Raw genomic sequence first — 11,983 nt, 5'->3', positions numbered from 1 at the left:
CAACGACAGAAGAAATTTGGTAGCGAGTGAGTCTAGATGGCGCATAGAGTCGGTAATGACAGGGGCTGGTGTTGAGTTTCATGAGAGGGCCATATAGCAAGGGATGAATAAATGCTTTTGAAATCTAATCCATGTCTGACAAGCTATCCACAAATTTGATTTTCTTTTTTTATTAATTCTTGCTCTAGAGTTGCTATAGGAGGTCAATTGGTTTGCTGCTGATATCCATTCCTGCTGGCTACATCCACATCTCTCACAAGTTTCTAAACCTTTAAAAAATATCTAAATCAAATCTTTTGCCTATCACATGGGAGTATAGCCCTTTATTGACAAATAATTATATCTATGAACAGGACACTATCTTTTTTAAATATAAACATCCTGCCATTATTGTTGTTTGGTCTAAAAACCAGTTTGTTTACTTCCCAATTGGTATTTTCCCATACGGTCTACACCCCAGACTGAGCCAATTTCTTATTATTTTGACGATTCCAAAACCTCACTGTAATATGTGCTTCATGATCAACTTATCCAATGCCCAGAACTCAACTCTAACTTTAAAAATGCAAAGCTTATATTTTCACCAAAGTTTGACAACCTACATGTACAAGTGCAATTGCCACCTCATACTACAACTGTAAATCTTCTAAATATATTAGCTTTTCAAAATGAAAAGCCAAATTCAATTTCCAGTTCCTTCCTGAAATGCTAGATTCAGTGAATTCTAACCATAAATTGCATAGACACTGGCATTTGGCCAAGCCTCTAGCAATTCTTTGAGCGAAGGTAATAAATCTCCAATCATTATACTGAACAAATCTTTTCCAGATTTTACATTACCGGTAGTTGATATAGAGGAGATGGTAGTGTACCCATGGTGAAGTACAGCGTACGAATAACAACCATACACTGCACAGTTTAGATCTTCAGACAAAATAAAATGGTGAAAGTGCTGAGAGTAATTTCATTGAAGCAACTCCATAAGACCATACATGTTTCTTTTACACAGCTTTCCGCTGATGTGTATGGCTTTGTACACCACATATGAATGTCATCTATTGCTGCAGTAGGAATGACCAATTTCATCTTAAATTGAATCCAACTGGTGGACGTTTGGAATATGATTGATGGTTTATCGTAATTAACTTCTTGTTTCCCTCACTGCCTAGGGAGCTAGTTCAACAAGGGACACTTTTGTTCAATTTCACTCGCATTCCCTCAGTGATGACCATATCAAAATATCTCTTATCCTATTTTTCTGCTTGAATACTGAAAACAAAGTCTGGATCCACACTCACTCAGTGATGCTAGCTTTACCTTTAACCCTTCATCCTCCATTCTCTAGCTCAAAAAGAATTGAAAATATTCTTGGATAAAAGCTTTTTTTTTCTTTATAAGTTTTCATGAGTTTTCCTCACAGTCTAGTCTAATACTCAGTACTGGTATACAATATATTTTAATTTTAATTATTTGGGAATATGTTATTGAACTTCTCGCTAAATGTAGTTGTGTTTTTACAGAATAATATGTATCAATCAAATGTATTTAACTCTATCAGTATGTATGTCACTTTTGGCAGGGATGAAACACTTGCATCTTGTACACTTTTCATATTAGGGGTAGAAGGGGTCATAAATTCGGACTTAGTCGGAACCCAAAAACTAATTTGAACGCTATCAGCGTCTCGTGATCTGGACTTGATGCAGACTTCTCAATCCGCTTTGAGACTAGGGTTAAGTTTGTATGTAGTCTGGACCATAAGTAGATTCTGTGTAGTATGAACGCTATCCGCACAACTCGATGCGGACCGGGTGTTTTTAATATACTACCATCACTTAATAGGTTGTATTTCTGTAATAAAACTTGTAATCAAACCTCTAATAAAGAAGTTGTGATGTGTTGATATGGTTTTAGCAATTGACAATCAGAGTAACCAAGAGAAAAGACTGCAGAAATCATGGAAACAAATGGGCACACCGTGTGTGATGTGGCCTAGTTGCTGTGAGAATGTACATACGGTAAGCAGGATTTGTGGTGCGGATTTATAGGTCTGGATTTGTCTGAATTCGATCTTGATTTTCGCCAGTGAATATGAAAAGGGTACTGCACAATGTGTTACATGTACCACAATGAGAGTCTAGACTAACACATATCCAATCAGAATTGGATAGTTTGATGTTATCTCTTTTCTCACCTTCCTCTCCACCTGTTCCACTCCCTATAGCCCGGCCGAAGGAGGACAGACAGATAGACGATCACCAGGAGGACAGTGAGTGAAGGCCATTAGATGGGAGGGTATGGTTATCATTGGTAGGAGCAATCATGGTGGTAGTAATAGCATCCCATTGTCATGGCAACCATGTGATATGATAGCAATATCCAATAGTCATGGCAACCATGCAGCACGGGACAGCATCCCATCGTTAAGATTGATGATGGAGTAACCATGGTAACCATGCGGAAGGATGGTGATGGTGAAGATGAGGATGGATGGAAATGATGATAAAAGATGGTGCATGCCAGTAGAAGGAAAGAAACAAGGGGTGAAATCAAGGATAGGAAAAACAAAAGAGAATAAGAGTATAGCAAGATTAGTAAACTTGAGCAAGCAAGTCAGAGAGTGAAAGTTAAATCAATGGATAATTCAGATTTAAAGTTAAAGTAATAGATAATAAAGATTTAAAATCATAACAAAGCATAACAGAACTTGAAGTACTTCCAAGAAAATAATAAAGGAAATTATGTTGGTAGCTTTGAAGATAAGTATTCTCCCTTTGAATGATATGTTCTACTTGTACCAATTGATTTGACTGATTTGGACATAGCAAAAAATATTTTATATTTATTCATTTTTTTCATCCACCTGATGAAAAAGTCATTGCTTTTTGAAGTCCTGCATTAAAAGAATACAACATGAAATTTCCAATGGCTTGTATTTACATCCCAATTTCTGAGATTTTATCAACAAGGAGTTTCGAGGAAAAGACGATTCTTCATCACGTGTTCTTGAGAAAGTAACAGATGCTTCAAAATAACTTCCATATCTAAATAAATACGGAGTTAAATGAACTTATAATGAAGAGGCTGTGTGTTTTAGTAAGTGATTCATGCAGATAATATATTGCAAGCACATTAAACCAAAGGAACAGATACAGAATAGAGAAGTAAAAGCGAGTAAGAATGATAGAAAAGGGTGTTTGTTGACTTGGGTTGTATGCTTACCAAGAACGCGTAGTACAGCCTTAGCCTCTGCCACTCCTGTTCCCCCAGTAGCATAGCAGATATATGTTCCTGCATCGTCCATCTGGACAGGGTTGATCTGAAGCTCACCCGATGCTGACACTTCAAAACGCCCTCTTTGTTGGTTTATGAAGAGAAGATTGTCCTATGAAACAAGATATATATTAAAATAGAGGTTACAGGGAAATCCCACCTTCAGAGCAAACTACTCTAAATGAAAGCACAAATATTAGAGAAGTAGACTGGTGAAAGTTTAAATGAAATCAGAACAAAATGAGAAAGTTGTAATAATTATAGGAGTGGGCTCTTCAAATTTGCTGAATTAGTAATGTCTTTGTGACGTAGTACTACACAACTTTCCCATTTGTTCCAACACACAAAATGACTTAAATTTTGAATTCTCAAAATAAGTATGACTCTGGAGGGTCTATTCTCTTTAGAGGAACTATAATGATATGCTAATCATAATATATTCACAGTAGTGTCCCAAGGGAGAAGGCACTTAGGAGAAAAACAGAAAATAATGATAATTTTGTATCAGACAATCGTGAGAGTATCTACAACTAAGTCACAATCCACTGTCCAAACTGCCAATTTGAGATTTGCATTAGTGATCTCATATTTAAATACTCATAACTTTCTTATTATTGGTTAGATTTATTTCAAACTTTCACCATTCTAAACTGTACATTTAGAAAGAGAGAGAAAATGGAGAATCATTCACTTATGGATACCCAGGCACCCGATTGATAGAAAGAAGAAACGTATCTAAGCACATCGGTTAATTAGCCTTTTCTTTTTATACTGACATGCTGCATGACTCCATGTTAACTATAGCAAACATCTACCTGTTCCTAGCTTGTACTGTTTCTTACTGTCCCATTTTCATTTCATTCCCAGAAGACTTTCCTCTAATTTGCACTTTATTTGGTTACCAGTGAAGCCATTATATGAGTGTGTTACCCCCATTTTCATTAACACTATATCAATCCCTCTTTTCCCGATAGCTACTGGAAGAAGCGTTCACATTGCCTAACATTCTTATTCTAGATCTGTGGTTCTGAGTGATTGGTTTGAATGTCTTAACCCCTTTCATGCTAGCAAGCTTACAAATATGACTCAATATCACTCCACATAATCACTCTCAAAAGAATACATGGTGTAACAACATGCATTACTCACATGAATAAAAATATGAATGAAAACTTAAGGAGACATTTTTCAATCACGGTTTCTTTGTTCATTGTTCTTCATATAAATAGTTTTCCAACATAACAAACTTTGCAACTCATGAGCCTAATTAGATTTCAAGAAAAAAGATATCTTTTTGTAAAATCTCAGTCCTGGTTATAGTCTTTATCAGTTGTAGTCAAAGTATGGCAATGGAGACCAATCTATGTTTGGGCATTATCTACCTTGTAACCCCCCTCTCCATTTTGAGTGAATACGTCCCCATTATTAGACTCCTTTCTGAATGAGTACATCTCTGAGCTAGATCTTAATAGCTTTCACCCTCTAGTCATCATCAGCTCACTCTATCTATTAGCTCTTGTTCAGCTTTCTCAACTCTTCTCTCACTCTTATCAAATGCATTGGCAAGATGAGCTCTTAACGGTCATCTCGGAAGGATTAGTACCTATCCTACTATTCTTTCCCCCCTTTTTATATTTGACATTGGTGCTGAACAAAAAAAATATCTAATGTACAGTCAACAACTGCATTATTCATACCCCTTGTAAATTTGGTGATTTTGTGTTGTTTTTTATAACTCAAGATTGAAATGTGGAATGGTTGAATAAGGGCCTTTGTTGAATAATGTTAGATGTAAGGTTTAATATCACATTCTCAAGAAACATAAATTGGAACAAACCAATATTAAACATATGATAGTAGTTGATTTGTATATTGAGTTAGTAAGAAAAACAACTTCCTGTTAAGTTTTATGAAAAGAAAACAAATTAAGACATATGCACGACAGGAAAGATCACTACTGAGTTTTGATGTAACCTTTATAGCAATATATTACACCATGTATTTGAACAAGTTTTAAAGAATTTATCAATGATTTCACCAAATAATTTGACATTGTCTTGAAACTGATAATATTTGTTGACGTTCTGTGTACATCAACACATCATCAATCCACCATGCTGTGTGTATCCACAACAAGAATCAAATAAGAAAAGGTCACTTCAAACAACCATGGAGATAACCTCCAGCCATCTTATTCCCATTGGTCGATAGTAACTGACCCATAATGCATTTGGGTTATCTCCCTGAAGGGTTGTGAAACCCTTTTCGTCAACTGTCTTCATCCCCTACCAATATTTTCGATTCACAATGCTATTTGTTTATCACATATTTTAGAAGAGATTTGAAGGTGTTTTGAATCTCTTGTAATTACTAGTTACAATTGTGATTTGAACCAAAGACTTGGAAACAATAAAACTAACCTATTTAAGTACAAGAAATTGTCAACATATATTTGTTTCTCTTTAATTTCTGAAGTATAAAAACATTTCAATATCCACCAATGTTTTGCTTGATTTTTAAGTTACACATACCTTGACATCTGAAGCAAGCTTTGATTACATGTATATTAACTTCAAATTAGTGTCTCCAAGATAAGATACCATGAACCAACATAAACATACAATGCACTGATATAACACACAGATATAAGATACAGAACATGCACAGATATAATATGCAGAATGATAGATGGAAACTGAGAGAAGTACAAAAAGTAAGAAAGCAAAAAACAAAGAGACATACCTCTGTGCCAGCTTTCTGCCAATGGATGGATGGGGGCGGGCTTCCTACAGCCTCACACTGAAAGCGAACCATTTCATTGACATGCACTGTCTTGTCACGAGGAGCACGGATGAAGTCAGGGACCGCTGTAAAAAAACAAAAAACAAAACATATATACAAATAAATTGGCCTACATGTATGATAAAAATTGTATTTCTTAAATCATCTTATAAAAGAGAACCCATCTTACCTAATAGATCAACATTTTAAATACATGATAGTGTTGATAATAAATTTATGTAATACAGTACAAATACATGTATGTTTAATATCTAATTAAAATCTATTTTTGATGTACCCGTACATAGTAATATATTACAGTGCATTTGATTTCATTTAGCAGATACCTAAATTCTATTCTTATAATTAAATGAGTTTCATAATTTTCATTTCTGTTTATAGATTTTCTTCTTCACAACCCTTCACCTTTGTATCAGACTACCGGTATGTGAAGTTGATTCATATCTTTTTTTTTTATTTGGAAGATTTCCCTACTGTACTACAAGTCCACAAAAGAAACATATTTCTTATCTTACTATATGGTGGCTTGCCTTTCAAACCTTTAACATTGATTACACATGTTTGATTTGGTAATATTGGGAAAGGAAGATGTTCTTCTCATAAATGAATCATCTGATAGCATGACCATACCCCTCTCTCTCGTCCCAAGTTATCAAGATAATTATCAAAGCTTATGCTCTAATTCACCACATGATGCAGTTCATCATCATGCTAATAAGAGAGTATTGGCTGAATGATGTAACAGCTAGCTCTGTGGTTGGTTCTAGTCACAGTGACTAGTCATACAAGCATCATTAGTCAACCTGTGAATTTCTTCATGTAATGATCTATGGTATACAGGAGAATCAGCTAAAGTGATAAATGTCCAGAGTGTTGGAATGTATATCCATCGTGTATTTATCTCTTAAGATGGATTACACAGTCTGTCTTCACACTAGCCAATAATAAGAGAACAAATACTAGATAAATTTATTGATTCCTCTCCTGTCAATATGTACAAATTAATCGTTAATATATTCATATTGAAGTAAATGATAAACCTGATGACAAGGATATCAATTATCATTTAGATTTTTGTTCACATTCAAAAGTGTTCAAATTTTCAATTGTAACATTATTTCCTGCACACACGCATCCCTGTACAGTTGGAGAACATTGATGAACAAAAGAATTATTGACCTGAAATAAGGTTTTTAAAGTCGAGTGCATTATCTCTCTAAAATTGAGGAAAATAACTCATTAATCTGATAGTTTACTATATCTATTTTTTCCATAGAATTAAAAGGTAATGCCCAGCATCATGACATTCAAATGCTCATCAATCTAAAACTATATATCATAGATATACTTTATAGATTGCACCACGCACATGTGCGTGATAGAAAAGCAACATAAATAGATGACATTAGTGTGCATAAACCCACATTCCCTTGTCAAATTTCAGATTGGTAAGAACATGGATGGAGGGAATCCCCCCCCCCCCCCTGTTTCTTGAGAAGACGAGGACGAGGATGATACAATTCCCTGAAACCTGGGTAGAAAGGAGGGAATCCAATCCCAAGCAAACCAAAATTGAATTAATCCTGACATGCTATACGCATTATCGTGAAGGGTGTAAGTAACAGAACCAAATTACGCCAGCCCAAACTCAATTATGACGCGTCAAGTTGACGCATGTACAACAAATTAATCTGCAGCTTGTCTGTACTGGGAGAGATAGGAGGGAGAGCAGAAGAGGTGAGCATCTTCACATTATGATGGATAACTCCACAGGATGGTTTTAATTTGAAAATACCTTCACATCAAACAGGGTTGCTCTGTAAGGTAGGTTCCTGCTAAATGAATTGCAATGTTCCTCAGGATCTATCTTCAGTGTTTGTCATCCAAAAACCAGTAAATCTACATTTCCAGATGTTCTTTGCTTATCAATGTTTCGTTTGTACAACTTACAGATTTGTTTATATCAACAGTCCACAATGCTGAAGAAGGAAAAATAATTTGTCAAATATTTTTCAAATTCAAGGAAAGGTCCGTCTCTCAGTGTCTTTCACCACTGATCCATTGATTTGTAGTTAGCCTTTCATTTAAAACCTTCATGATTTGGATCTTCAGATCAATTCTTTTTCATTATTCATACATTTTCAGGATAGTTTAGTTAGAAAGCTTGCAAGTTCAAGAAGAGATGCAAATTTAGCCTTCTGTAGTCCTTATTTTATTCTTGAATAAAAAATAAACAATCATCTTTGAATCAACGCTAAAAATCTACCTTTCTCTGAAGCAATAAATCTGAGATGAATGTCTAACCTCAGAAAAGAAATATTATCATTCTTCTTCTTTCTTTTACTATCATTTGATTTTTATTTATTCATCATTATCGTTGTTATTATTATTATTATTTATCATTTTATATTATATATATATACTTTTTTTTGTTGATTTTTTTTATTTTTGTTTTGTTGGGGGCGGGGGGGGGGGGGGGGGGGGGTAAATTTACACTCATAAATGTAATTCCGGGGGACGTTTCATGAAACCAACTTCATGACAGACAGTCATATCTTTGTCTGCGACCTATGGAGGATGTCAGGAAGTGGACAACCTGTTTCACAAAACCATGATAACTTGACAACTTCATGATAATGATACTATTGGCTAAGAAAGAGGCTTCATTACAACCCATCTGGGGGTTGTATCATGAAACCAACATCATGACAGTCTATCTTTGTCAGCCACCTACAGAGATGTTCACAAAATCATGATAGGCAACAGATTCATGATTTTGATACTATTGGCAAAACAACATTACCTTCGTTCAGATCCATCAGATATTATCCTGAATTGCTAAAAAGAGATTGAAGAGGCTTCATTTCACCCAAACTGCTTGAAAAATATAAATCTAAGAGAATGTTGGCACCCAATATACATTCCTCCAATATGAATGAAAACTTATGACATTTAAGACTTATAAAATTTAACAAACTCAAGGTTGCTTTTTGAGACCGAGCGTATCAAATCTGCAAGTTTTGCTGCCCATAGAGTAACTTAAAGTTGAATTGAAATGGCGTTCTAAACAGATATGACGGGTTACAACCAAAAAATTACTTTTTTTTTTACGAGGGCTCTTTTCAGATTTTCCCTTAAAAAAATAGCCCCCCTTAATTATTTTGCGGTGGCTATTTTGGAGCTCAGGGGGGCTTTTTTTTTTAAAGGTTGTATTTTTTTAAACACGGTTTTACCTAATTAAATTCCAAGCAAAGGCAAATATAGATACAATTGTAGTGTACATATGTCATGTAGAGTATTGCAGACATTCAGATACCCATGATTTATTCACTTTGTGTTAAACGTGTGGCTTTATGATTTACATATACATGTACCGGTAACTAAAACTTGTCAAAAGGAGTGTTTTGTTTAACTGTTCGTTTTTCATATCCTAAGAAAATATTATCACTGACACGCGGGCTAGGAATTAATTTTTTTATGGGGGCTACTTTTCCCCATTGCCTAAAAAAAACCAAGGGGCTACTTCCTTAAAGCCATATTGCAAGCTGTAACAATAAGTTGTGTTTTTCCTTAGCCATCATACTACTAGCAACCAAATTGGTAGGTAATATGTTATTTAGTCTTTTTTTCTGTCCCAAATTTAATTGTCATCATGGACAATGCAATCCCATTAAAAAAAAATGTAGACCAACTCCCTTTAAAATTGTGTTATTTAGACCATTTATAACCATTAAATGTGAGTAAATATTTTTACTGTTGTCCCACATACCGATGTAGGGTCTATTTGTTATGCCGAAACATGCAAAATCATGGCCTTATTTTTTTTTTATAGACTCTAATTCTAAAGGCCAAGCCAAAGCTAGTTTCATTTTGTAGACAGAAATTGATGTCATCATCACTCATGACAATTGGCCTGGCATCGATCGTATATAAATAATTTTATTTAATTAAACAGTTGTAAGAAAAATTCTGAGGAGTAGGAACATCCTTTATATATTTATTTACGTTTTTTTTTATAACAAAATTCAATTTCTGTGTACGAAACTTGCTTTATACCGATTTTACAGGAAAAAATCCGGCATTGATTTTGCACGTTTCGTTATTAAAAATATATCAGTATGTGGGACAACAGTAAAAATATACTCGCATTTAATGGTTTTAACTTATAAATAACACAATTTTAGACGAAATAACACAATTTTAGACGGAATAACATTTTTTTTAATGGGATTGCATTGTCCATGATAAAAATTAGGGCCAGAAAAAAGACTAAATAAACATATTACGTACCAATTTGGTCGCTAGCAGTTCAGCTCTCGTCACTCGCAAATACTTATTTGCTTCATACTAGGAGCGTGCGGGCGCGCGCTGGAGCTGAGCTAGTACGTTTCTGTGTATTGTGAAAGTGTGCGAACTGCGTATGCATTGATCATGCTGTGCACGAAACTACATCGGAGCCGGTGGCCTGTCCGGCCGCCGGGAGCTTAGGCGCAGGCAGGCGGATACCGCTGTAGATCTAGCTACAGTAGGTACGACCGCCGATCCGCTGCAACTCACAAAACTTTTAAAATGTTGATGGAAGTTTCTAGTTTTGGAGTTGGTAGTTGGAACGGAGATTTCACTCAGACACATCAATAAATTGGTTTATTAATTCATAGGGAATATTAATTTATGGCGGGGGCGATTTTTCAAGATATATTGATTTTTTTTCGCCCTCGTCTTGATTTTTACCGTGGCGATTTCAGAGGTTTAGGGGGCGAATCGCCCGTCGCCACCGTGTATTTTTGTCGTTGACGGGTTAGGAGTTGCAACAAGTCTCTTGTAAGGGAAGTTGTCGCTCATCTTGGCAAAGAGGGTTTTGTTAAACACCTAGCGAACAAGATGAACAACAGCGTCAAAATGTCGGTGATCTTGTATTTATGATGGTTTCATGAAACAACCCCCATGGTTCTACCTCACACTCAGTCTCTAAACATTGATTATAACAATATGATATATACCAAGAACAACAGTTTGAAGAGATCTGATCTTACCACTGACTCGCAATCTAGCTTTAGCATCACTTGTGCCCCAGATGTTTTCAGCTGTGCATATATAGACTCCATCATCTAACTCATCGGTATGCCGAATCCGTAAAGAATTATCAGGAAGCTGTTGCGTTCTGGAATTACAAATAACATGAAAAATAAAATATTGAAAGAGTTTCATCAGTATGCTTGTAATAATGAATAAAAAGCTCTTGTATCACATCTAAAAGGATGTCTACAGTTCAGACATCTTCCTCAGGCATGAATTGGCAGACTCTAGACGTCAAAACTGTTACAAGTAATGTTTCCTTTTGGATGTGATACAAGAACTTTCAAACCCAAAAATAAAATCATTTGGAGATGTTGTTGCCGTTACTGGCAGTAGCCATGTTGGATTTTGTGAATATAACAAATATTAAAAAATCTATAAGAAATCAAAGAATACAAGTACAACAGTGAAGCTTACAAGCATACATGGATCAAAATATAAAGTAAAGAATCTGGCAGTTTGGATTTGCAGAGAGAAGGAAGCTTTAACCCTTTCACAACTGTTGAGGAAAACATGAAAATAACCCTGACGCTCTGTATCCCCACAGCAATTATTCTAAGCAGTTTTTGTTGTTTTCAAATAGCATGGGGGGGGGGGGGGTAATTCAAGACAACAGTACCTTCCTATTATCTCTGAAGAAATTGCACAAAATAGGGTAGGATAGGCTTTATCTCCCAACAATCTGGCAAATATATGACAAGATCATAATCTTAAGTAGACTTGGAAATGTGAGCTATGGGCAGACAAGAGTCCCTAAAGCAGCAAGGAACAAATTGAGAGAGACATATGGCCCGTATCAGAACTGTCTTGGGGGATTTCTCCAACCAAATAG

The 11,983-nt window shown here is 35.4% G+C and overlaps 1 protein-coding gene across 3 annotated transcripts in view; it reads right to left on the bottom strand.

Annotated features, from left to right (window-relative positions):
- Positions 1-11,983, bottom strand: part of LOC587995 (roundabout homolog 1) — a 58,119-nt gene that overhangs the window by 20,784 nt on the left and 25,352 nt on the right. For 2 of the 3 annotated variants that reach the window (XM_030977614.1, XM_030977616.1), the window contains exons 6-9: positions 11,109-11,236; positions 6,016-6,140; positions 3,223-3,385; positions 2,195-2,218 (exon numbers count right to left, since the gene is read on the bottom strand). In XM_030977614.1, the coding sequence (XP_030833474.1) occupies positions 2,195-2,218; positions 3,223-3,385; positions 6,016-6,140; positions 11,109-11,236 (440 nt within the window). The remainder of the gene's footprint in view (positions 1-2,194; positions 2,219-3,222; positions 3,386-6,015; positions 6,141-11,108; positions 11,237-11,983) is intronic. The other variant, XM_030977615.1, reaches the window with a different exon arrangement.

Source organism: Strongylocentrotus purpuratus, unplaced genomic scaffold (assembly GCF_000002235.5).
Source record: "Strongylocentrotus purpuratus isolate Spur 01 unplaced genomic scaffold, Spur_5.0 spur5_scaffold_1, whole genome shotgun sequence".
Lineage (NCBI taxonomy): Eukaryota > Metazoa > Echinodermata > Echinoidea > Camarodonta > Strongylocentrotidae > Strongylocentrotus > Strongylocentrotus purpuratus.
This window is presented reverse-complemented; position numbering and strand designations above follow the sequence as displayed.